This window comes from Protopterus annectens, chromosome 1.part2 (genome assembly GCF_019279795.1).
Source record: "Protopterus annectens isolate FY-2018-M chromosome 1.part2, PAN1.0, whole genome shotgun sequence".
Taxonomy (NCBI): domain Eukaryota; kingdom Metazoa; phylum Chordata; order Ceratodontiformes; family Protopteridae; genus Protopterus; species Protopterus annectens.
In genome coordinates, this window is record NC_056727.1 from 918,872,868 (window position 1) to 918,900,678 (window position 27,811).

A 27,811-nucleotide genomic window follows, 5' to 3' on the forward strand; every position below is an offset into this window, starting at 1 on the left:
GAAGATGTGGACACTGCTCTGGTAGAATGAGCCTTAATTTTATGCTGTAAGGGTAAGTTGGCAGCTGAATAAGTGCAGGTGATACAATCAGATAGCCATCTAGATAGTGTTGTTTTTGCCACTGGCATACCATTTCTGGAATCTGAAAAGGAAACGAAAAGCTATTCTGATTTTCTGAACTCTTTTTTTTTTGTTCTATCCGGGTAAAATCTGAGCTGTCTGAACATCAAGCTTGTGCAGCATGTACTCTAAGTTGTTGGTGTGTTTGGGGAAGAGTACTGGTAAATCTATGATCTGGTTAAGTTTAGCTTCAGTACAAACTTTGGGTAAATATTAAGGATTTGTTCGCAGGGACACTGTCAGCATGGAAAATCAAATAAGGAGGCTTTATGGACAAGGCCTGTAGCTCTGACACTCTACGGGCAGTAGTGATGGCTACTAAAAAGATAGTCTTCCATGACAAATATTTCAAATCACACGAGGAAGCTGGTTGGAAGGTGGGAGAATAATGTGTGAAAGCATAAAATTTAGGTTCCATGGGGTTTAAGGGGATTTCACAGGTGGTCTGACATGAAAGATCCCTTTGAGAAAGGCTTTGAATAGTTTGTGTGACATTATGTTCAATCCTTCAAAGCCAAGGTGAAATTAGAGATGGCAGCAAGTTGTACCCGAACTGTTGCTGCTGCAGCTCCTTTATTGAAAAGCATAGTCAAAAACTCTAATATGGAGGAAATGGGGGCTTGGTAGGGATCAATGTTATTTTAAGAAGCCCATATAGAAAATCTTCTCCATTTGCTTAGGTATAGCTTCCTACTAGAGGACTTATGAGAAGATATCAATATATGCTGCGTTTCGTTTGAGAGGTTATGGAACCTGTCTATGTTGAGAATTGGAGCAGCCAAGCTGGCAATTTCAGGGACTGAAGAGAGGGATGAAGAGCCCCCGACGAATGCATCAGAAGGTTTGAAACTGGGTCCAGAATCCAAGGCACTTCCAACAGATGAAGTCAAAGGAAGGGGAACCATATCTGATGAGGCCAGTGAGGGGCTATTAGAATGATGGTCCTTCCCAGGGCTTTTGCTTTCTGCAATATTTGGGTATCAAGGGGAACTGGTGGGACTGCATAGAGGAGACCCGGAGGCCAATCGTGTACGAGTATGTCCCTTGGGGCTTCTCCCAGAGGAGGAATCAGGGCAAAGTAGCTTCTGCATTTTGTGTTCATGTGGTTGGCAAAAAGGTCACAGTAAGGCTGGCCCCACCTGCGGAATATTCTCTCTGCTATCTGTTTTTTGAGGGACCAGTCGTGAGGCAACAAAGTTGCCCTGCTCAGTTTGTCTGCTATCACGTTGGATTTCCCCGGGATGTGCGTTGCTGTGAGAAAACGCTGGGTGGATGTAGCCCACTGCCATACTCTTAGGGCCTCAGGACAAAGGGGATAGGACCTGATTCCTCCTTGTTTGTTCAGGTACCAGACCACTGTCATAATGTCCATCTGAATCGCAATAGTCCCCAGAGGGAGAGAGTCCTGAAAGTACTGCTCTCATCTCCAGGACATTGATATGCAGATGCGTCTCCTGTTTGGTCTATGTGCCTTGGGCTGTTCTTCCCTGAAAATGCCCACCCTATCAGGGAAGCGTCCTGGATCACTGTGGCCGCTGGTGAGGGTAGGATGAAAGGACGACCTATCGTCACATGAAGAGAGGTCAGCCACCACTGAAGATCCTTTTTGCATGTGTTTGTGATGATTATGAGATGAGACATTGGAAGCTCTTGTTAAAACCATTGAGTGAATAACAGCCATTTAGAATCCACATGTGCATGCGACCCAACGGTATCGCTAATGTTGCAGCTACCATCATGCCTAACAACTTTAGCACTTCTGATGCTGGAGCCTTGTCTTTGGATATGATGTGGACCTGCTGACGAAGTAGTAAAACTCTTTCTGCTGAAAGTTTTAAAGTGGTGGTGGTGGTGTCCAATTCTGCTCCGATAAAAACGATATGTTGCGATGGCGACAAAGCAGATTTTTCTGAATTTATTGTAATGCCCAGATGATTGCAGAGAAGAAGAGTGGTGTCCCTGGCTTGTATTAGCTGATGCCTGGTGGTGGCAGTGAGGAGCCAATCGTCTGTATGGAAACACCTGGAATCCTAAACGCCTCAGGTGAGCCGTGACCACTGCCATACATTTGAACACTCTGGGGGCTGTAGTGAGACCAAAGGACAGGGCTTGAAACTGGTAATGATTGGCTTCCAGACTGAAGTGCAGGTGATCCGTGGATGGTTTGGCCATTTTTATATGGTGGTACGCATCCTGTAGATCTGTCGAGCACATCCAATTGCATTTCCCTAAAAGGGGAAGTATCGACTGAAGTGTGACCATCCGGAACTTCTCTTTCTTGACAGGTGAGGTCCAAAATAGGTCTCCAGTCCCCATGTCTTTTTTGGAACTAAAAAGAATCTTCAGTGAGTTCCGGATCCTGTCTGGTCTGCTGGGACTGGTTGGATGACTCTCTTTCTTAGCAATGTTTGGACCTCTACTGTTGCTTGTTCCCTGTAACTGGGGGGAACGTCCGGGATTTTTGTTGTCAATGGAGGGTGAGTGGCGAAAGGAATGAAATATCCCCTTTAAACTATACTTTGTACCCAGTTGTCATTTGTTATTTTAAGCCAGGCATCTGGATACAAAGATAAGTGACCCCCAACTGCCTCCAGAGCAGGACAGTTGGGCCTCCTTTCAGGAGCGCTGGTAGGGCTTCCCAAAGAATTGGTCTCTGTCACCCTGGTTTTGCAGATCCCCTCTTCTGTGAGGGCAGCGTCTTCTATTATTGCCCCCTCTCCTGCCCCTGGAGGGGGGTTCACCACGTGTGTCCAGAAAGGCTCCTTGGGCTTTTTGGAACCACATCTTTCCTCCCTTTTGACCCTTGGGGTAGGGTCTAGTAGGGGTGGAAAAACGAACTCCGATAACTTAAAGGGCTACATAAAGGAACACAAGCGCATCCAGGAATGTCTCCTGAGAGCAATTCCTGTACCCGCTGCCCTACTCGTTCCATCAGCTGCATATGAAATGGAGACGCATGGACGAGTTCACTATGGAACTGAGGGTAGCAAGCTGGAATATGACTTTTTCTGAAGCTCCTGCAGCTGCTGTATCCTGAAGAGCATCTCCAAGCTGTTTTAGGAGGTGTCGTTATAGTCTTGTAAAATGAGCGAGATAGTTCAGTGAACGCATGGCAAAAGTCGTTGAACTGTATGTGCGCTTCCCGTATCTGTCCATGATCCCAGAGTCTCAGTTAGGAGGATGGATAGAGGAAGAAGTTTCTAACATCTCCTTTTTGGTGGCTGTTGCCACCACCATGGCATCAAGTGGCAGTCCCTTGGTGAGGAAAGACTTTTCCTGGGGGGCAGAAATTAATTTATTGGGCCTCCTAGTGACAGGCTCCATGGTGTCCGGAGACTTCCACGCACTTCATGAGACCAGCTCCATGAGCTCATCTAAGGGCGGAGACACCCAAGAGGTGGAGGGTTCAGACCCAAAAGCCTTCGGGAGAACCGACTCATCTTCAGTAGGGTTGGTGGACTTCCAGCCACCCCTCTGCCTAAGGATTTCTAATATCTCAGCAAATTAAATATCTTCAGAGGGGGACCATGGGGACCCTTCTGATTCATCTAAGTATGTATCGGATATGAGAGGCTCCTGTGGGGAGTCTTGGTGCTTCCTCTTACAGATTCTCTTCCTGGGAACCTTATCAGTGGGAATTTCTGGTGAGGTTTCTGGTGAGGTCTCGGAAGAGCAAGGGCCACCCAATGGGGGCTTTCTGAGGCTCTGAGTCTCTACGCTTTGAAAGGATCTGTGAATTAGAAGTGGACACAGGTGCTTTTGGGGAGGAGGTAGTTGGACCTGAAGTTGTAGATGTCTTGGGGGACATCACTCTCCTCATGGCTTCAAAGGCACCTCTGCTCCAATGAGAAGGGACCACTGGATCCAAAGAAACCACCGATCCCCTCAGCACCGGCACAGTGGGCTCCAAACTGGAGGTAGGAGCCAAACTCATCTGAGTCGAGGCCCCGAGAGGCAAAGTTGGAAGCGACAGGTCAGTCCGATTATCCTCCCCGGACCCGACAGAGTGTCTGCTCCTAGACTCCTCGATAGTTGCTGAGGAAGTCTGAGTAAATGGAACTGATGCACTGGAACAGGCATTAGCTCCAAAGGCTCAACAATCATCAGGTCCAACACCTCCATCTCCGATGGCTTGCAGGAGGAAAAGAAGTCAATGGCATTACAGTTTTAGGCTCCGAAACCACCTGGGTCGGAGCCGACAGAAATTTAGCAAACGCCGGTGCCTGTAGTAACTTCTGCACCACATGATCCACATCCAAATCGGACAGGCTGATCGAGGACCGAGATGAATGAATGGATAGAGGCACTGACTGAAGAATAGGTGACTTTAGTACTTCAGATACCGGTTCCAGGACTGAGGACCGGCTCCGAAAAGACAGAACGCTGGGCTCCGAGGGCTGTGGAGCCAACGTCGACTGTTTCTTAGATTTTTTTTCTTCTGAAGAAGAAGAAGCCTTAGAAGACTTACTAGACTTATTCTGGTCACTCAAAGCTTTCTGAAAAGACGGTTTCAGAAGTCCGCTATCTTTGAGTTATTTTTTTCTCATGAAGAACTCTGGAGGAAAAAGAATGGCAAATGGAGCAGCTTTCTTGTAAGTGCAAGGCTCCAAGACAATACACGCAATTAACATGACTGTCACAGACATCTTCTGTCCACATTTTGGACACTTTTTAAAGCCTGACTTGGGATGCTTATCTTTCTCCTGGTCAGCCATAATCAAATATACAGTATCCAGAAAAATCTACTATACTTTTAAAGAGACTAGATATACTACATAAATAGGAAAATTAAACTAGTAAAAGTAAACTAGTGAAAAAAGCCCTAAACAACAAATGGGCTGAATAACAATATACTGTGACTAAACTGTCACTATTCACACACACACACACACACACACACACACACACACACACACACTAACTACAACTGCAAGCTATATAATATTGTAAAGTCACACCAAAGGGAAGGGAAAATGAAAGGCCTGTTAGAAAAAAACGAAGGCCAAAAAGAGAAGAAATATAGCTACTAATAAGCTATTAAAGCTATAACTATTTAAGACTAACTCTAAATGTATTGAGAAATAACAATTTAGATAGATAATATCAGAAGTAAACTATAGTGGCCCGAGCTGTGTAAGGAAACCTCTGATCTATTGCAGCGGCAAACTAGATCTGAGGTAACTCAAGGTGCATCATGGGATAGGAACTTGGCCTCGAGCTGTCTGAAGACCTCGAGCTTTGCAGTAGGCCGACTTGGAACCAAGGATTGGCTCTGAACCCATCCGTAAGAAAGAACGGCGAGATAGAACAACTTCAAACAGGGTAGTTATAGCAAGTTTAAATGCTTATAAGATAGCAGGTCCCTTGCTGCTGTCTTTTTAGGATGTAGAGGCTATTGACATTTCATTGCTCATTGTTTACAAGAAGTAATTGCTTGAATGTTCAGCCTGATTGCAAGTTATATTCATATAAGGTCATACTCATCACACACTATCCACATTCAGCTCACTCTTCCATTTGATTCTCTTCAACGAGGTAAAATATATTAGTTATTGCAGTACTCCCCTTCATGAAATTTCGCTCATTTAGCTTTTAAACCTAACTTACTCTCACCATCATACTTCACTACTTTACTCCCCCCCCCCTCACTCCTCTCCTGTCTTTGTCTCAATCTTAACCCTTGGAAAAATCCTTGGTTCTCTTCCTATCCTACAAACCTTGCAGACAGCATACCAGGTTTAAATTCTGCTGTTTCTTTAAAACCCATATTAGTTCACATACAGCACACAAAGATAAAATAATGTGTGCATGCATAGTTTTTAATATTAACATGTGAATTTTTTTTATATATGTATGTGTGTTTTTAGTTGTTTTAGTAGTTTTGTACTTTGTATTGCTTTAAATTGTTCACATGATGGTTGGGCTGCATGTCATGTGATTTTATGACTCCTATTTAAAATGCATTTTAATTGAACTTGTATTAAGCATTGAGAAAGGGTTTATTACCTGAAAGCCTTGTGTGTTGTTATAAAGGTTTTTTCTGCTCAGCGTTGGTGGTTTTTATTGGATTTATATTTACAGCGACTGGTATATAGATTTGATTACTCTTATCAGGGGTTCTCAACCCCCCTTGGACGAAAGGCCCAGATTAGAGGAAGACTACCCTTCCTCAGATCAAGCCTCTATTACCTCTGAACATTCTGAGGACCAGGAATATACATATTCTCCTTTTGAAGACTCTGATGCAGAGGAGTCTATTCCCTCAGTCTCCCCCCCCCCCTGAGGATTACTCTTTTGGGGAAACCCTACATACTTTGAGGGAACACTTTCACTGGGAAGGCCAAGACTACTCAAATTCCAAGAAAAGGCTCAGGGATTTTCTCTTGCTCCCCCAGCATAGGCCTCTGGCTATCCCTCCTGTCTTAGATATATTAGATGATGTGTACACAGAAGCCAGCCTCAACCCAGATTCTTTACCCTCCGGCTCCTGTTAAACCTGACATGTATTACCGGGTTCCAGATTCATACCAGTTCCTGTACAAAAGCCATACTGCAGACCCAGAAACTAAGGGAATTAAGGCCTCTACTGCTAAAAACCCATTACCTTCAGAGAGAGATTCCAGAGCTTTAGAAAGGTGGGGTAAAAAGGTGTATACCTCGGCCACTTTAACCATGAGGGCATTAAACTGTCAGTTCCATATGTTAAAGTATCAACAGTTTTTATTATCTGAGTTGAAAAGCAAAATGACACAACCTGAGCAACAAGATTTAAAAGAGTTGCAGGATTTGTTGCATAGTGCAGAGCAAGTGGGTAAACATACCTTGCAATGTGGTTTTGATGCTTTAGAGGCCTCATGTAGAGCTGCTGTTACAGGGTCTGTCATACGTAGACATTCTTGGCTCAAAGAACAAGCCTTACCAGATCATTTCAAAGCTAAATTACTGGATGCACCTCTTCAAAAAGATGTATTGTTTGGTGTTAAAGCTGAGGAGGTACTAAAGAAAATGGAGGAAAAGGCGAGATCAATGCAAACAGTGAAAGATTTCCTGCAGGTACAGCCTCCACGTTTCAGCAGAAACTGGCCTTCAAAAAATTGGTCCTTTCCAGCCACGGACAGACCTCAAAGGGGCAGATACAGGCGCCCGAGAGGTAGAGGGCAATCTCAAGGATCATTCAGAGGCAGGCAATGGCAAGCACCAACCCCAAGAGGTGGAGAAGATAGATCACAGTCTTTCAGAAAGCAGACACAATGACTTTCCTCTTTACCTGCCAAGCAAAGCTTTAATGGCAGCACCTTTAGGCGGAAAACTGGCATTATGCTCAAAAAATTGGCATATTGTCACAAAAGACAAATGGATCCTGGACATTATAGACAGAGGCTACAGATTCCACTTTCACACCCTTCCAAAAATGAGAGGCATGCCAAACCTGCCACAAAATCAAAGGGCAGAGGGGCAGAGGCACAAAAACAAATTTCAGCTCTCATGGACATGAAAGCTATTCAAGAGGTGCCTGCAAAAGAACAAGGTCAAGGGTTTTATTCCAGACTATTCCTGGTACCAATGAAGGACAAAGATTGGAGACCTATTTTAGATCTATCCATCCTAAACACATATTTACAGGTACCAAAATTCAAGATGCTCACATTACAGCAGCTTCTTCCCATGCTGGGCAAGGAGTCTTGGCTGGTAACATTGGACCTCAAGGAGGCATACCTGCATGTCCCTGTCAGACAAGATTGCAGAAGATACCTCAGATTTCTTGCAGGTTCAACCCATTATCAATTCTCTGCATTGCCCTTTGGCTTATCTACTGCGCCCAGAGTGTTTACAAAATGCCTGGCATCAGTAATTGCCTTCTGCAGACTTCAAGGAATACAAATATACCTATATCTGGACGACTGCCTGATCCAAGCGGACAGCAAGGACATACTTCTGAAACACCTGGCGTTTGTAATGAGACTGTTGAACTTTCTGGGATACACAGTCAACAAAAAGAAATCAAAACTAATACCGTCTCAAACAATAATTTTCCTGGGTGCCAGCTTGAATACAAACACCCAGATGGCCTACCTCACGCCAGACAAACAAGGGCAACTGTCTCAATACTTCAGCAAAATGGCAACCTTCACCAGGCTGACTGCAAGGAAAGTCCTGCAGGCTCTGGGATTCATGGCATCTTGCATCCTGGGTTGCAAACTGGCTGAGTGACAGAACCCACAGGGTCAGAGTTGCTGGCGCCATGTCAGACTCTAAGCCTGTCACAAGTGGTGTCCCACAGGGCTCAGTCCTGGGCCCACTCTTGTTTGGCATCTACTTTTCTGAAGTACAAGCAAACACAGGAGGGTTATGGCTGACAAAGTTCGCAGATGACTGCAAACTGGGCGCCGTAGTTGAGAACACATCCGACACAGATATCCTTCAGAAGGGTCTCACAGAAACGGATAACTGGTGCCAGAGCCATGGCCTCAAGTTAAATGCCGAGAAATGCATAGTCATACCCTTCGGGAAAAATAGGGTTACCCCTAGCTACCATATAGGTGGCAATCCCCTGAACACAGAAGAAGTTATTAGGGACCTGGGAACCCAGGTTTGACAGTAGCCTTTCATTCGACACTCATATTGCTAAATTAGTTAGGAAGACCTTCTACATTGCCCACCTTATCATGAAGGGATTCACATCTAGATCAAGGGAAGTCATAGTCTCCCTATACTCATCACTCATCAGACCAGTGATCGAGTACAATGCCCCATTCGGAATGTATCTGACCCAACACTTGCAGCAGCTGGAGAGGCCACAAAAGTTCCTCACCAAAAGGATAAAGGGTCTCAAAAATATGTCTTATGCTGCACGACTGAAAGAACTCCAGTTATATTCAGTTGCGTACCACTTGCTCAGAGGTGACCTATGCCTGACATACAAGGCCATGTCAAACCCAGATTTGATGAATATGCTTCATCTCAAAAAATCTAGATCCCTCAGAGCCACAAGGGCGGGTGACTTAAACCTTGACACGGTTATTAATAGGACGTGCTGGAGGGATAGATTCATCACCCAAAGACTCCCTATGCTGTGGAACAAAATCCCGGTTTATGTGAGGCAGAGCAACTCGCTGGTCTTGTTCAAGAGGAATCTTGACCAATGGATGGGAGATCGCAGATACACCCCAGGGGTTACCTCAGTGTCACTGCTCGACAGTGGCACAGCTAAATAATGGGCATAGTTTCTCCAAACTAAGGGGTGGCGTAAGCCACAAAACTATGGGCTAGGCTTATAAATGCCCTCGGGCAGATAGCCTAGTATGAACCTACGAACCTATGAACTCCAAGTGGCTGCTTCCAAAATGTTCTTGGTAGGAACCCCCTGAGGAAAGCTGCAGAGGTAGCTGTGGCCCTTGTGGAATGGGACCTGATGTTAGATGTGACAGCTTTTCCATGAAATGAGTAACAAAAGCGTATGCAGTGGGCTATCCATTTTGAGATTGTCTGTTTGGAGATAGCCTTTCCTTGAGCACCTGTAGCATAGGACACAAAGAGTTGCTCGGATTTCCTGATACTGCAGTCATTTAATCAGACAGTTCAGCAGGAGTTTTGATAAAAGTTGTTCGAGTATGGATTGCCACGGGGGAACCTCCCCTTTGGTGATTTTGATGTACATGTATTCAGAGCTGCTTGCTTTTGGTAAAATAAACAAATACATATTTACAGTTTGAAGGTTATTACAGTACCTGATTATGCACACCCTAAGTTAACTCCTGCAGTTTATTTTGTATAAGTGAAACTATTAGTAAATTTAAGGTAAGACTGCAGGAGCATATCAGGAATATTTTGAATAACAGATTAGAAAACCCATTTACCAGTTTAAAGGTCATCATATTCAAAAGAGTTGCTCCTCATATTGGAGAAAGAATGGGGACCATTTAACCAAATAAAATACTTTTGTTCTGAAATATAATATTGTGAAACCCAAGGGTATGAAAACATGATATAACTTGATATCAATGGCTCTAGCCTATTTTTTTATTGAGTGCTTTTGTTTTTAATTTGAATTCTTATTTAAGGACTTGTTTTTTGCATTGTGTTTTAATGTTCTCAAGGCAAACGGAGTGCTAGAGTTCTTAGTATTTAACAAACTTTTTTTTATATTTGCAATTCATTTTTTTATATTTGTAATTCATAAACTTCATACTTGTGTAATTTATTTCCAAGCTTGTAGTTACTGCAAAATTTGCTTTCTTACCACATTTATAAGCATCTCTGTATATAATTTGCTGCTAATTGTTAGGTTCAGTGTTATTTCATTAGTAGCAAACTTTGTGCAGAATGACATCTAGGATGTAGATGGTGAATCCCAAATATTTTCCATTTATAGATTTCTAAGTAATATTCCATTGTACATGTTGGCAAGAAAAAGTTTCTTCATCATAGCTATAATTGTATTAGACATGTTTTTGAGGTGCTGTAAATGTTTCCTGTTCTTTGTTTTTGATTCTCCATTTCATCTTCTTTTTAGGAGAGAATGGGCTGCTCTGGGCAATATCTCAAAAGAAGAGGCAATGACCGAATTTGTGAAGTTGCTTAACAAATGTTGTCATTTATTTGCACCATATGTCATATCCCATAAAATAGAAAAAGAAGAGCAAGAAAGAAAAAGGTAAGCATGTATTTATTCTGTGTCTTATAGTGCAGCATCGTGAGACTTGGAACAAAGGTAGTTAGAATTTGTGCCATATATGACAGGAGCTACAAATATTGACTAAGGAGAGGGCTGGAATATCCCACTGGTCATTTTTGGTGATACTGATGATTAGATGAAACCAACTGTGGCAACAGCTCCTTCTGTAAAGTTCAGGTTTGTAGAGTACAGCAGGTCAAAATTGCTAATTTGTCTGAGAGTAGTCATAATACGCATGTCATAACCACACATTTTAAATGAGTTTCAGGTGGCTTTATTCTAAGAGGTAACTTGGAATCAACTCATTACATAAATCTTTGCAGCTTCCTTGGCTGGCCTAGAACCTAGAACTTTACACAGTGTGTGTAAATGAGGTCTTACTTATCCTTATCACATACTCTTTGTCAAGATATAAATCATGTGTTACTAGTACAGTCCTTTCAGCCAGAATGATTCCCATGTTTTATCTTACTTTTCCAAGTGTAGGAACTGTCCATTTAACTCCTAGCATCAGACATAGTTTGTTATCTTTGGCTGAGAATCCAGAGGTACTCATCAAGTTTTCCCTTCTTGTTATGCCTTAAGCAAAAATAGAAAAAGGTCTGGGAAATCCTGTGTCAGAAAATTTAGTATGGCAACATTACAAGGCTTACAGGAGCAGGAATTGAGGTCAGTCCCAAAAAGAATCTCTTCTTTATTAGCAGTGTTTTTCTTTTTCTTTGAGTGTGAAAGGCTATATAAAACACACTACAACATCTTCAGGCTGTGAGGATCAGAACTCATTGTAGCTATGTAGAATTTATCCCCCCCATACCTTTCTCTCTCATATTTTACATAGCATGCTCAAGAGCAAAATAATTGAATGGTCTGGTATCTACTAAAGAGTTGTATCAGTGCCATAGTTGATTGTCTCAACAGGAAAATTTCTAGTTAACCTCCTATTTGTCAACAGCTTATGTTCTAATTAAGCACAATAGAAGTTGTAACCTCTTTGTTACTTAAGGATGACCTGGTAATCTAATCTCACATTATTCATGTAGGTTCATAGGTGATTACTAGGCCAGTGGCCTTAGGAGGCCTTTTTGAGCCTCACCATTTTTTCCTTTTTTGTAAATAACAGGATAAATTACTCAGGGGGCATCTAGTTAGGTTTAGGTGGTATAACATTTCAAGCTGCCAAGCTACCTGTGCCCAGCAGGGGCAGAGGTTCCAGTACAGAGTTGAATTTTCAAGTCCCCATTCATTGGTACAGGTTGTATTTGAGTAGAATCAAGGATAAAATCTGCTTCCCATCAATGGGAAGCCTGTGCCAAAGTAGAGGGTGTCTCTAAGATGCATAGCTGTCCCTCCGATATGTTCTGTTATGTTGCAAACGAAGTTTAGGACCTACAGTCTTGTATTTCTGATTCTGTTAGACTTGCAGGTATGACACAAGTCCATCAGTACTGGATCATATGATACCTTGTAAGCCAGGGACAGATCACCTCTCAGTAGTCTGTAGGAGACTTGAGTATAAAGATACGACTCTGTTGGAGGTCTGTCTATTCTTTGTGCTTAATGCTTTGTATTATTTTTACAAGAAACCTCTGTGGTCATTTCATTTGTTGCATATACCTGGTTAGATACATACTGAAGGGAGCATTGTACTCCTTGTTTGGCCTAAAGAGGTCCAAGTATAGTCGAACAATGACATCCTTGGACCTGGATGCCATAGCCATGCATATTTTATTTATTTATTTATTTATTGCATTTGTTTACCGGGATAAGTCCACTGGGCCTAAAAGAGCCCATTTTCAGTGGAGGCCCGGGGAGAAAAGCTCCAGCGAGATACAGAAAAAATATAAACATTAATTAGTACAGAAGCAGAAACAGTGTTACAGATAGTAAATATAGTAACATATACAGAATATATACATAAAAGCAGGAATCTAGTTTGTTTGATTACAGTAATATATACAGAAAATATACATCAAAGCAGGAATCAATGAATTCAATCAGAGTGGTATAAACAGAGATCAGTATTATTGTACCAGTATCAACAAGTGAAGATAAAAAATAAATATGGAGAAAATATCATCAGTCACTAGTAGCAAAAGACATAGGAGTTTAGTAATCATATAAGGAGAGTGAAGAGGTTAGGTTATAGAGCAGGAACATAGCCAGGAAGAGTTGAGGTGATTTTTCAGCATTTGTTTGAAGGTTGTGGTGCTGCCTGTGTTTCTTATAGAAGGCGGAAGCGAGTTCCATAGTTTTGGCGACAGTGAAGGCATAGAGGAGTTGACCAGCAGGTAAGGTGGGCTTCTCTACTTTTAGAAGTAGATGGTTTTCAGATCTTAGATGCCTGCTGGAATGGTATTTGGCAAGTAGAGTTGAAAAAGCAGGACAGTCTGTGGGTCTGTAGATTATTTTGTGCACATTAGTTAGTTGGGTGAATGAGAGATGGTGGGGCAGTTCCAGCCACTCTAATTGTTTCAGTGACTTGCAGTGGTGGGATGAGAATGTGGCCTTGTTGGCAAATTTTGATATTCTGTTGTAACACATAGCAAGTTTGGATTTTGTAGAATTTCGGATATTAGTGAGGAGAGGGGGCACTATAAAGGAGAGAGGGTAATAAAAAGGTAGATGTTCATTGTGTTTCACTGTTGCAGTCATTATACTTGAGTTATCCTGCTGGCAGGTGACCTGCAGTCGGCCTGAGTTCCAAAGTCTTGGTCTGGCGTCGGTTGCTGTCGGCTCTTCCCTGACGTCAGTGCGCCAGGGGTATAAAAGTTGCAATCGACGCCATTTTCTCCAGTCTTTCTTGCCGCGCGGTGCCCAAAGCAAAAGCAGTTCGCAAGTGCCGGTCGGCCGACTCCTGAGATTTTCAAAATTGAGTTTCAGAACCAAAGTCTTCAGTAAAGCTAAGTACCCCGTTGGGGAAACTTTTTCTTGCTCCAGACCGATGTCAGTAAAAGTTAATAATTGTATTTCTTGTGGGAAGCAAATATCTCATAAGGACTTTCACTCTTACTGTATTCCTTGCCTAGGCCCTGACCACGACGTTACCAGTTGTCTGTTTTGTGCTATATTCAATAAAAGCACTATTAAACATCGGTTTGATTTTGCTTTACATTATTTTGGCCGAAGGTTTAATTATATAATGCCGTCAGAACAACCAATGACCGGAAGTTATAAAAAACTCAAAGACAAAGAAAGGACAGGCATCCGAGGTCCAAAACCGACGTCGAAGCCTCTTCTAGGTCAGTCGCCATTTCTCAGTGAGGTGCTTTCGCAGCCCCTGACACCCGCTACCTCAGAGCCACAGGCCGTAACCGACAGCCACGTGGAGACACCAAGGCCTGTGGAAACTCAAGGTATTGGGCCTACGGAAACTATTCTCTCAGATGGGTCCGGAGCCGCTGAGCAGGCATCTGCTTCTGAGGGTGTTTTCAGACCTTCACAGCTTATAATCAAGCCCACTACAGCAGCAAAGGCAAAGTCAAAAACACCATTAAAGACAAGGAAACAAGTACAGCATTCACCAGAACAGTCATCCATGCTTAAGAAACAGATGCTTAAAATGGCCGAAGACCTAATTACTTTAATCAGGGGTTCCCATAGCCCTCCTGACAAAAGGCCTAGGCACTGACTATGATTCCTCTGACCAGGTTTCCATTTCCTCTGATTCCTCTTCTGATCAGGGATATTCTCTCCCTCCATATGAGGACTCTGATGCAAAAGAGTCTATACCTTCAGCCTCTCCACCTGAGGATTATTCTTTTGGGGAAACCCTGCACACCATGAGGGAGCAATTTCCATTGGGAGAGCCAGGATTATTCAGAATCCAAGAAAAGGCTCAGAGATTTCTTTTTATTGCCTCAGCACAGGCCCCCGGCTGTCCCCCCTGTGCTTGATATTGTTGATGATGTTTTTTTCTGAATCCAGTCTGTCCCCTGATTCTTTACCCCCTGCACCAGTCAAGCCAGACAGGTACTACAGGGTCCCTGACTCTCATAAATTTCTTTACAAAAACCCTGCTGCAGACCCAGAAACAATTTCTCAGGGTCCTAAAGGGGTTAAGGCTTCCACTGCTAAAAATCCTGTCCCCTCGGATAGGGATTCCAGAGCTCTGGACAGATGGGGGAAAAAAAATTACACTTCTGCTACTTTAGCTGTAAGGGCTTTAAACTGCCAGTTTCACATGCTTAAATATCAACAGTACCTCATGTCATTGTTAAAACAGAAAATGGTTTCAAATTCAAAAAGTCCTGACAGTAAGGAAATGCAGGATTTATTGCATACAGTTGAACAAGTGGGAAAGCATACTCTGCAATGTGGTTTTGATTCATTAGAGGCTTCTTGTAGAGCTGCAGTTATGCTTGGTTGAAAGAACAGAGTTTACCTGATCATGTTAAAGTAGAATTATTGGATGCTCCACTACAGCATGATACTTTGTTTGGTGTTAAGGCAGAAGAGGTGTTAAAAAAAAAATGGAGGATAAAGCAAAATCAATGCAGACAGTGAAAGATTTCTTGCAGGTTCAACCACTAGATTCAGCAGAAACTGGCCTTCAAAAAATTGGCCCTTTCCAGTGTCAGACAGGCCACAAAGAGGCAGATACAGATGCCCAAGAGGCAGATGTCAGCCCCAAGGCTCCTACCGACCCAAACAATGGGGTGCTTCAGCCCCCAAAGGAGGGGAAGACAAATCACAACCTTAGAGGAAACAGTCCCAATGACTTCCCTCTACAAATGCTAAACACTTACCTTTTGACAGCACCCATAGGGGGAAAGCTAGCACTTTTCTCAAAAAATTGGCACATGGTCACCCATGACCAGTGGGTGCTGAATATTGTTTCTCAGGGTTACAGGTTCCACTTCCACATGCTTCCAAAATCAAAAGGTATGCCAGACCTGCCACAAAACCAATGGGCAGAGGCACAAAAACAGATTGCTGCTCTTATGGACATGGGAGCTATTCAAAAAGTGCCACAGCAAGAACAAGGACAAGGATTTTACTCAAGACTTTTCTTAGTACCCAGAAAGGACAAAGCCTGGAGACCAATACTGGACCTGTCAATCCTAAATACTTTCCTGGATGTTTCAAAGTGTTAACTCTACAGCAACTTCTGCCCATGCTGAGCAAGAAGGCTTGGCTAGTTACTTTGGACCTCAAGGAGGCATACCTGCATGTCCCAATCAGACAGTCTTGCAGAAGATACCTCAAATTCATAGCAGGCTCAATGCATTACCAATTCTCTGCACTGCCCTTTGGCTTATCTACTGCGCCCAGGGTCTTCACAAAATGCCTGGCACCAGTAATTGCATTTTGCAGACAAAAAGGAATTCAAATATATCCCTACTTGGATGACTGCCTTATTCAAGCAGAGAGTACGGACATTCTTCTAAAGCATCTGGCGTTTGTAAAAAAATTACTAATTTGCTTAGGGTACACAGTAAACGAAAATAAATCAAAACTAGTGCCCTCTCAAGAGATAATGTTCCTGGGTGCAAGCTTAAATACAACTGCCCAGACGGCTTATCTCACACCAGACAAACAAAGGCAACTGACTCTTTACTTTCAAATGATGGCAACAAAATCCCAGCTCCCTGCAAGAAAAATTCTGCTGGCCCTGGGCTTCATGGCATCCTGCATTCTACTAATTCCATATGCAAAACTGCATATGAGGAAACTACACTGGTATCTAAAAAGTGTTTGGACTCAGCGTTGTCACAGCCTGGAGACAATCTTAACTTTAATTCCCTGCCTACAACAGGAGTTTCGATGGTGGTACCAGGCCTGTCACGACAACAAGGCACAGCCTTTCACCTTGCCCACAGCCAGGCAGACAATAACAACGGATGTATCGGATTATGCTTGGGGGGGCACACATGGCAGGAAAATGTATTCAGGGCACGTGGCCCAAGGAACAAATGCATCTTCACATCAATCAAAACGAGATGCTAGATGTATAGAATGCACTGACAGCTTTCAAGGACCTACTACATCCAGGACAGCTATTAATGAAGAAGGACAATACCACAGTTATGTGGTACATAAACAAGCAAGGGGGCACACATTCCTACCCCCTTTGCAGGCAAGCCATGACTTTGTGGAACACAGCACTAACCTATCAAGTACATCTGCAGGCACAAAAAAATACTCTGGCAGACGAACTAAGCAGAAATCTCATGGATCCTCATAACTGGAAGCTAAATCCACAAGTGTTCAGCATGATAACGAGGAAATGGGGACGGCTAGACATAGATCTTTTTGCCTCCCCTCACAATTACCAAATACAGAAATTTTGCACAAGAACTTATCACTCTCAAGCATGGAAAGTAGATGCTCTATCATTCAGCTGGAAAGGCCTGACAGTCTATGTTTTCCCTCCGATGCCTCTTCTTACCAAGGTGCTACTAAAAGTCAGACAAGAAAGGCCAAAAATGATCCTGATTGCCCCAGACTGGCCACACTAGCACTGGTTCCCAATCCTAAAGAGTTTGTCTCAATACCCAGCTTGGCTTCTACCTCAAATTCCTCATCTTCTGACACAACAAAACAATCAGATTCTGCACAGTCAACTCGGAACCTTAAACCTGGCAGCATGGCTGATAATGTAGTCACTCAGACTGCACCTCTCTCTAAAGCTGTTCTGGATGTCATTTTAGAAGCCAGGAGACCCAGCACTAGGAAATCTTATGCAGAAAAATGGAAGAGATTCTGTGCTTGGAACCAGGCACAAGGGCTTGAACCACTTGTCCCTAATATACCTCAGATTTTACAATACCTAACTGAGATGCTGGACAAAGGCTTATCTTTTGCATCTATTAAAATCCATGCCTCTGCCATTTCAGCCCATTACAATACGGAACCTCCTATTTTTTCACATCCTCTACTATGACAGTACCTCAGAGGGTTAAAAAATATAAGACCCCCAAGGAGAGCACCAGTACCAACTTGGGACCTCAATTTTGTTTTAGAAAAACTCACACTGCCTCCTTTTGAACCAGCCAGTACAGCTGATCTAAAATTCTTATCATGGAAAACTGCTCTGCTCCTAGCAATAACTTCAGCAAGAAGTGTCTCAGAGTTAAAGGCATTAATGGCTGTGGAACCTTTCCTCATTTTTCATCAGGACAGGCTTTCTCTAAGGACAAACCCAACATTCATGTCAAAAGTTGTCTCCAATGTGGCCTTAAACCAAACCATTCATTTACCTACGTTTTACCCAAATCCCCAGAATAAAGGGGAGAGACTTCTGCACGTTTTGGATATACACAGACAGCTATGATTCTTCTTGGACAAAACAAAAGCTTTCAGAAAAAAATGAGCAACTGTTTGTAGCCTATGCTGCAGGATCACAAGGAAAGCCTATTACAAAGCAGACAATCTCAAAATGGATAGGACACTGCATCCGCTTCTGTTATGCACAACATGGCAAATCAGTGCCTAAGGGCATTAGGCCTCATTCTACCAGAGCAGCAGCCACTTCAGCAGCTTTCCTCAGAGGGGTACCAACCAAAGACATTTTAGAAGCTGCAACCTGGAGCTCAGTGCACACTTTCACCAAGCACTACCACTTACCTCTCTACTCTAAATCCAGAGCAGGCTTTGCCACTGCAGTTCTGCATGGCCTGGTAGCCTCTCCAAATCCAATTTAGACCCAGCCACCCAACCTCAGCTTTGGGATTCTACCCAAGTGTAATGACTGCAACAGTGAAACACGATGAACATAGTACAGTTGTGTACCTACCATAAATGTAGATGTTCGAGTGTATTCACTGTTGCAGTCTAGGTTACCCACCCAACATCCACTTTTTTTCATTGCTGGGACTTTTCTGTACTTCTCATCTCTATACAACCTATGTGGTGTATTTGCTTGCAGATGAAGGAAATGTTTATAGTAAAATATGCATGTTTTTTGGCATAATTTTATCTTTCCAGCCTTCCTATCTGGGGGCACCTGGCATCTGGGGCAAGAAAAACTGAAGAAAATGGAGTCTGTTGCAACTTTTATACCCCTGGCGCACTGACATCAGGGAAGAGGTGACAGCAACCAACGCCGGACCAAGATTTTGGAACTCGGGCCAACTGCGGGTCGCCTGCCAGCAGGATAACGCAAGTGTAATGACTGCAACAGTGAATACACTCGAACATCTACATTTATGGTAGGTACACAACTGTACTTTGCAAGGGTTTGTCTAGTAGAGAGGCTAAGAAAGTGTTGGTGCCTGTAGAGCATACCAAGCTTTTGGTGTGTTTTTTAATATAATTTCTGTACAATAGTAGATACATGATGGTCAAAGGCCAAGTTACTATCCACGTACAGTTCCATGTCCCCAACCACTGGGTCTACTCTTAGGGGTGTATTGTGTATGTGGTAGTTCCCAAGGGGGGCCAACATCCCAAAAGGTACTGTTGTACATTTTCTGGCATTCAGTTTTGGACCATGGCTCTGGCACCATTTACTGTGCAAAAAGCCCTTGTGGAGTATGTTAGTGCCCTTGGGGTATTCTTTGTACCAAGCTTGCAGTCGTCCACAAACTTGGTCAATCAGAAGCCTTTGATGTTGGCTTTGACTTCCAAAAGATACATTACAAACAAACGTTACTGCAAACACAAACCAAGTAAGGAAACAAAAACAGAATGCCCCAAGCTTTGCTATGTTCCCTTCACCAATTAATTCTATAACAAATAAAAACATACCATAAAACAAAGCTCTGTTGATCAGTAACGTTATTTTTAAGTCCAAGAGAGTTCTTGTAAACACAAAACCACCGGTAATCCTTAATAGTCAGTATTACTGTTTTTTAAAAGCAGGCGTTAGTAAGCTGTAGTGCTGTTTAAGTTCAAAGTCCAGAGCAATTCTTGTAAAAACAAAGCTTCAGTAACCAAAGAAAGTTTAAATCCTAGTACTTTCATCTCTCTGCTTCAAAGACTTTTTCAAAGGAAATTTAAACCAGTTTGCTTCCCTGTTTTTATCTCAAGTCCTAAAGAGTCATGTGATACAAAAGGCAGCCCTATTGAAAGGGATAAAACACATTCTACATATCCCTTTCTTTCCACCCTAACCAATTCTTATAAGAAACCTTTAATAAAACCACCTTAACATCAATACATGTACAAACCATATATTCTATACATATATATATATATATGTGTGTATATATATATATATATATATATATGTATACGTATACACACGTACATACAGATCTAGGATTATTGAATGAAAGTTCAACAGTCCGAATCCACAATAACCAAACGCACTTTAATGAAAGCGCTTTTACCGTAAAAGCACTTTCGTTAGTGTGCTTGAAAAAACCCCCCAAAAAACAATAAATCTTTTATGCAGGGGGCAAACCCCCCTGAACCATCTGTGTGGGGGTCTGTGCCCCCCCCCACTTTTATATTCTCACTCCGAGGTCGCACTGCAGTGGGGAAAAGGGAATTCTCCCTTAACCGCACCGTAGTGCAACCGGCACAACCAGCTTACATAACCAAAAGTGCTGCTTCGGTGAACAGCACTTTCGGTTATGTATGTTCAGTGATTTCTATTTCTTTCCAAAGTACTACACACACACACACTACACACACACACACACACTACACGCCTTGTTATGACCTCGTCAGCACAGTACAAGCAGAGTGTTTGACTAAGCATAAGAAACCCAGGGCTGTTATACCCAACTGATGTCCATTATCATGATAATGGACATCAGTTGGGTATAACAGCCCTGTGTTTCTTATGCTTAGTCAAACACTCTGCTTGTACTGTGCTGATGAGGTAATGGACATCAGTTGGGTATAACAGCCCTGTGTTTCTTATGCTTAGTCAAACACTCTGCTTGTGCTGTGCTAACGAGGTCATAACAAGGCCGAAATATGTATATCCACAGCTAGTGGGGTTTGGCTTTATTGGCCTGAAATTGTCCATTAAAATGACGAAACAAGTCATGGGCATTCAGAATCGCCAATTAGCTGAAACACCTGATGTTCATAAGGGTCATTTGCATATATCCCATGTGCCTCTGATACAAGAGGTTTGGGAGGTCACTCAGTGGAAGTTCTAGCTTTGCTGGAGTTTTCAATTTGTTTTTACTGATTTTTTTTTCAGTGACCTTCTCACTTTTTGTTTTAACAGTTAAGAGAATGGAAACTTTAAGAAAAATGACAACCTTAAATATGTTTACATAACATAATTTAATAACTCATAAAGTGTGTGTGTGTGTGTGTGTGTGTGTGTGTGTGTGTGTGTGTGTGTGTGTGTGTGTGTGTGTGTGTGTGTGTGTGTGTGTGTACACGCACATATATGTGTGTATATATACGGCTACACTTCATAATCTCGAATTACTGAAATCCTGAATTTCAGTAACCCGAGACCATGAAGGTGAAAACCAGAATTCCGAAAGTGCATAAGAGCAAATTAGAATATCTCGAGTCCGCATTTATGCATTTCCGGTACATCGCGTGTAGTGCTATGGTGCCTGAGATTGCAGGTGAGTGAGTGTTTGTGTGTGTTTTTGTATGTTGTATGTGTGGGTAAGGGTAGGGAAGTGTGAGTGTGAGTGTTAGATTTGTTGGTGTTTGTGTATGTGTGATGTGCATTTGTGTGCGAGCGAGTGGAGGATGGTGGGGTGTGACTTTTTTTTTTTTTTTTTATGTTCTGTGCAACCTTGGAGTTGGTATATATAAGTAGAGGGGTATGGGGGGGTGCAGGGGGCCTTGCCCCCCTGCTTTATATATAGTGTAGGGATGTGTGGTTTGTGTGCTGTGGGTGGAGTGGTTTGAGGGTGTTAAGTGGTGTATGTATGTTCGTGACTGTGTGATTCGGGATTGTGGATTTCCGTATTGTGAATGGTTGGACTATAGTCTCGGGTTACTGAAATTGGGGATTTCAGTAATTCGAGATTATGAAGTGAAACAATATAAAGATGTATGTACGTATATATATATAAATATATATATATATATATATATATATATATTTTTTTTTTTATTTTTTTTTATTTTTTAGACTATATGGTTTGCATATGAATTGATATTAAGGTGGTTTTATTAAAGGTCTCTTACAAGAATTAGGGTGGAAAGAAAGGGATGTGTAGAATGTGTTTTATCCCTTTAAATGGGGCTGCCTTTTGTATCACATGTCTAGTTTAAACTATCTTTGAAAATGTCTGAAGCAGAGAGATGAACGTACTAGGATTTAAACTTTTTTTGGTTACTGACGCTTTGTTTTTACAAGAATTGCTCTGGACTTTGAACTTAAACAGCACTACAGCTTACTAACGCCTGGTTTTAAAAGAATTGCTCTGGTTGTTTTTAAAAAAACAGTAATACACTTCTGGATTACCAGTGGTTTTGTGTTTACAAGAACTCTCTTGGACTTAAAAACAATGTTACTGATTAACGGAACTTTGTTTTATGGTATGTTTTTATTTGTTATTGGAATAAATTGGTGAAGAGAACATAGCAAAGCTTGGGGCACTCTGTTTTTGTTTTCTTACTTCCAAAAGGTAGATGTCAAAAAGGAGCGGCCCCAACACATAGCCCTGAGAGACTGCTAATGATTGACCTTTTGGGTGGAGGTAGATTCCACTATCCTGACTTTCTTTGTCCTGTCTGTGAGCCATTTGGCTACCCAGTGGGTGACATAGGGGTATAATCCTAGCTTCTTAAATTTGCCAATAATGCCTGTATAGGGAATAGTGCTGAATGCTTTGGCCAGGTCAAGATAGGCAGTGTTGCTATTTTGCCCTTGTGCATAGCTTTTGTGACTTTCTCAAAAAAGTCCACTCAGTTGAGTTGACACAATCTGCCTTTGAAGACACCAAACTGTATTGGATCCGGTGTCTAAAAGTTTCCTATGGCTTTATTTATAATATCCTTGATAATTCTTTCCATATTAGAGTAGACAGATTTATGGGTCTGTAGTTACTTGAGTCAATAGATGGCACAACCTTGTGCAGAGGTATAACTGTTACAGGTCTTTATTCACTAGGCACAAAGTCAGTTAGCAGGCTGTGGCTGAACAATGGTTTTAGAGAACTCAGTAGGTCATGTTTCATGCTATTCAGGAGGCAGTCTGGGATGTTGTAAGGGCCAGGAGATGGTGTGTTTTACATGGGAAATCATACTAAGGACTTGTTTGCTAGAGACAGCTGAGGGGGGGGGTTATAGTCAAGTGCATCTCTTATGAGGTGTTGGGGCAGGAAGCAGGGTGAAACTGGAATTAAATTTATCAGTCAGTAGATTTACCATATCCTCTGAATCCATATAGATAGTTCTGTTAACAATTAGTTCAGCACCCTGTTGTGCATTACCTTTGAGGTTGTGGACATAGCTGAGGAAGGCGTTATGGTTGCCCTTTACCTGCAAGGCCATCTTTACCTCAGATTTGACATTGGTGGACTTGATAAGACTCCTTAGTTGCTTACATAGTTTGTTGAGGGAGTTTTTTCCTTAATGGGCGTTGCATTTTTTTGTTTTATCCGTGGTTTTCTTCCTTTTTTTATACAACTTGTTGAGGATGGGGTTCCAACTGGGTGACTTGTTCTTTGAGTTAGTCCTGTGCTTATTTTGAATGGGTAAAACTGCATCAGTGCAGCTATTTAGATAGTATAGGATTTCTGTGAAAAGTTGACATAGGCATCAGAGTTCACCAAGGTTTGGGGGGAGGGGGGGCTTGAAATTTTGCCAAGGTACCAGTCAGTAGTAGGAGGCCTGCTTTGGAATAATTCCAGATGACCGAAGCTTAGATTGGTTCACAGTTTAATGTCAAAGGATACAACTTTAAGGTCCATCCTGACAAGTGAGGACATTAAATGCTGGTGTGTCCAAAGTTCCTCCATGTTTGTGAGAATCAAGTTGAAGATGCCTGTGCCCTAATTAGTGTATGGACTAGGTAGTCTAGAGCATTTGTTTTGACAAAATCCTGAAATTTCTGGGCCAGCATATTGCAAGTTATGAATGTTTTCCAGGTTATAGTGGGGAAGTTGAAGTCACCCTGAAGTGTAGTGTTGGGCTTAATGCAAAGTGACTCCAGTTCATTTAGGTATGTGATATGGGTGTCCTGGGTTATAGAAGGGGTGCTTTAGCTTACAATGATATGGCATGGGACTTCGCTTATGATAAGCTGGACATGGAGAAGCACAAGTGTGTCATACTGCTTGGCTAGTCATGAGGTGGACTGTTTTTGATGAATATTGAGACACCTCCAGATGTTCTTCGTGTTTCACTGTTGCAGTCATTACATTTGGGTAATCCTGCTGGCAGGTTGCCCTCAGTCGGCCTGAATTCCAAAGTTCTGGGTCCTGCGTCAGCTGCTGTTGCCCCTTCCCTGACGTCAGGTCCTCAGGGGTATAAAAGATGCAACCAATGCCATTTTCTTCAGTCTTTCTTGCCGCGCGGTGCCCGAAGCAGAAGCAGTTCACAAGTGCCGGTTGGCCGACTCCTGAGATTTTCGTGTTCGAGTTTCATATCCAAAGTCTTCAATGAAGTTAAGAACCCCATTGGGGAAACTTTTTTTGCTCCAGACCGATGTAAAAAAAGTTAATAATTGTATTTCTTGTGGAAAGCAAATACCTTATAAGGACTTTCATTCTTACTGTATTCCTTGCCTAGGCCCTGATCACAACATTGCTGGTTGTCGGTTTTGTGCTAGATTTAACCAATGCACTATTAAGCGTCTGTATGATTTTGCTTTAAATTATTTTGGATGCTGGTTTAATTATCCAGAAATGTCATCGGATAGCCATCTGACTACCGGAGTTCACAAAAAAACGCAAAGAAAAGGAGAGAGAGAGACAACCGAGGCCCAAAACCGATGACGAAGCTTCTCCTTAGCCAGTCGCTGGTTCACCTGTTCTCCGTGAGGTGCTTTCGCAGCCCCTGACGCCCGCTACTTTAGAGTCACAGGCTGCTACCAACTCCCACGTGGAGTCAGCCATGCTGCTGGAAACTCAAGGTATTGGAGCCTCAGATAATATTCCTTCAGATGGGTCCGGAGCCACTGAGCAAGCACCGGCTTCTGAGGGTGTATTCAGACCTAAACATCTTTGCATTAAACCAACCTCAGCTTCAAAGGCGAAGACTAAAGCACCTTCTAAAGCAAAGAAACAAACTCAAGAGCCATGTGGACAGGCCTCTATGCTCAAAAAACAGATGCTCAAAACGGCCGAAGACTTACCTTTGATCAGGGGTTCCCATCCCCCCTCCTGATAAGAGGCCTAGGCAAGAGACTGACTATGAATCTTCAGATCAGGTTTCTATTTCTTCTGATTCCTCTTCTGATCAGGAATATTCTCTTCCCCCCTATGAGGAGTCTGATGCTGAAGAATCCATACCTTCAGCTTCTCCTCCAGAGGACTATTCCTTTGGGGAAACCTTGCATACCATGAGGGAGCATTTCCACTGGGAGAGCCAAGATTTTTCAGAATCTAAAAAGAGGCTCAGGGATTTCCTTTTACTACCCCAACACGGGCCACTAGCCATCCCACCTGTGTTAGATATTGTAGATGTGTTTTCGGAGTCTAGTCTTACCCCTGACTCCTTACTTCCAGCTCCTGTTAAGCCTGACAGATATTACTGTGTCCCTGACTCTCATAAATTCCTTTTTAAAAACCCTGCTGCAGACTCAGAAACTATTTCACAGGGTCCCAAAGGAGTTAAGGTTTCTGCTGCAAAAAACCCTACCCCCCTCTGACAGAGATTCTAGGGCACTGGATAGATGCGGAAAAAAGATTTACACATCTGCTACCTTGGCTATAAGGGCCGTAAACTGTCAGTTTCATATGCTTAAATATCAGCAACATGTCATGGCATTGCTTAAACAGAAAATGTTATTAAACTCTGAATGTGCAGAAAACAAGGAAATGCAGGATTTATTGCATGCAGCTGAACAAGTTGGAAAGCATACTTTGCAATGTGGTTTTGATTCTTTGGAGGCCTCCTGCAGAGCCGCAGTTACAGGTTCTGTAATTAGGAGGCATGCTTGGTTAAAGGAACAAAATCTGCGTGATCATGCCAAGGTTAAATTATTAGATGCACCTTTACAGCATGATACTTTGTTTGGTGTTAAGGCAGAGGAGGTGTTAAAGAAAATGGAGGACAAAGCTAAATCTATGCAAACTGTCAAAGATTTTTTACAAGTACAACCACCTAGGTTTAGCAGACACTGGCCTACAAAGAATCTGTCCTTTCCTGTGTCAGACAGACCTCAAAGGGGCAGATCCAGATGCCCTAGAGGCACATCCCAGGTACAAGGTTCCTACAGGTCAAAGCAGTGGGGTGCTTCTACCTCCAAAGTTGGAGAAGACAAATCACAACCATACAGGAAACAGTCCCATTGACTTCCCCCTGCCAGCACCAAACACTTACCTGCTGGCAGCACCCTTAGGGGTAAAACTAGCACTTTTTTCTCAAAATTGGCACATTATAACCCAGGACAAGTGGGATGTTCATCGTGTTTCACTGTTGTAGTCATTACAATTGGGTTATCCTGCTGGCAGGCTACCCGCAGTCAGCCTGAATTCCAAAGTCTAGGTCTGGTGTCGGTTGCTGTCGCCTCCGCCCTGATGTCAGTGCGCCAGGGGTATAAAAGATGCAGCTGACGCCATTTTCTGCTGTCTTTCTTGCCACGTGGTGCCTGAAGCAAAAGCAGTTCACAAGTGCCGGTCGGCCGACTCCTGAGATATTCGTGCTCGAATTTCAGATCCGAAGTCTTCATTAAAAGCTAAGTACCCCGTTGGAGAAACTATTGTCTTGCTCCCGACCGATGTCAGAAAAAGTTAATAATTGTATTTCTTGTGGGAAGCAAATACCTCATAAGGACTTTCATTCCTACTGTATTCCTTGCCTAGGCCCTGACCACGACTTTGCTAATTGTAGGTTCTGTGCTAGATTTAACCAACGCATTATTAAGCGTCGGTATGATTTTGCATTTCACTATTTTGGCAGAAGATTTAATTACACAATGTGGTCGGATAGCCATCCGACTACGGCAATTCACAAGAAATGCAAGGAAAAAGAAAAGGATAAGCATCTGAGGTCCAAAACTGACCAGGCTTCTTCTAGGCCAGTCGCCGGTTCTCAGTGAGGCACTTCGCAGCCCCTGACGCCTGCTACTTTAGAGCCGCAGGCCGCTACCGACTCCCACGTGGAGCCGACTAGGCCGCTGGAAACTCAAGGTATTGGAACCTCGAAAACTATTCCCTCAGATGGGTCCGGAGCCACTGAGCAGGCATCGGCTTCTGAGGGTGTTTTCAGGCCAACACAATTATATGTAAAAATGACTTCAGCTTCAAAGGCAAAGACTAAAGCACCTTTAAAGACAAAGATGCGAGTACAACAGCCCCATGGACAGGCCTCCATGCCTAAAAAACAGATACTTAAAATGTCCGAAGACCTAATTACTTTGATCAGGGGTTCCCATTCCTCTCCTGATAAGAGGCCTAGGCAAGAGACAGAATATGAATCTTCAGATCAGGTTTCCATTTCATCTGATTCCTCTTCTGATCAGGAATACTCTCTTCCTCCCTATGAGGATTCTGATGCTGAACAATCTATCCCTTCAGGTTCTCCTCCTGAGGATTATTCTTTTGGGGAAACTCTGCATACCATGAGGGAGCATTTTCACTGGGAGAGCCAAAATTATTCAGAATCTAAGAAAAGGCTCAGAGACTTCCCTTTACTGCCTCAGCACAGGCCACTTGCTATTCCTCCTGTGTTAGACATTGTAGATGATGTTTTTTCAGAATCCAGTCTGACTCCTGACTTCTTGCCTCCAGCTCCTGTTAAGCCAGACAGATGCTACAGGGTTCCTGATTCACATAAATTCATTTTTAAAAACCTTGCTGTTGACCCAGAAACTCTCTCAGGGTCCCAAAGGGGTCAAGGCTTCCACTGCAAAAAACCCTACCCCCTCTGACAGGGATTCTAGGGCACTGGACAGATGGGGAAAAAAGATTTACACTTCTGCTACCTTGGGTATAAGGGCTTTAAATTGTCAGTTTCATATGCTTAAATATCAGCAAT

At 42.8% G+C, this 27,811-nt stretch overlaps 1 protein-coding gene across 1 annotated transcript in view; it reads left to right on the forward strand.

Moving 5' to 3' along the window:
- Positions 1-27,811, forward strand: part of ACBD3 (acyl-CoA binding domain containing 3) — a 764,756-nt gene that overhangs the window by 236,978 nt on the left and 499,967 nt on the right. Inside the window, exon 3 of the mRNA XM_044059649.1 lies at positions 10,634-10,774. Within this exon, the coding sequence (XP_043915584.1) occupies positions 10,634-10,774 (141 nt within the window). The remainder of the gene's footprint in view (positions 1-10,633; positions 10,775-27,811) is intronic.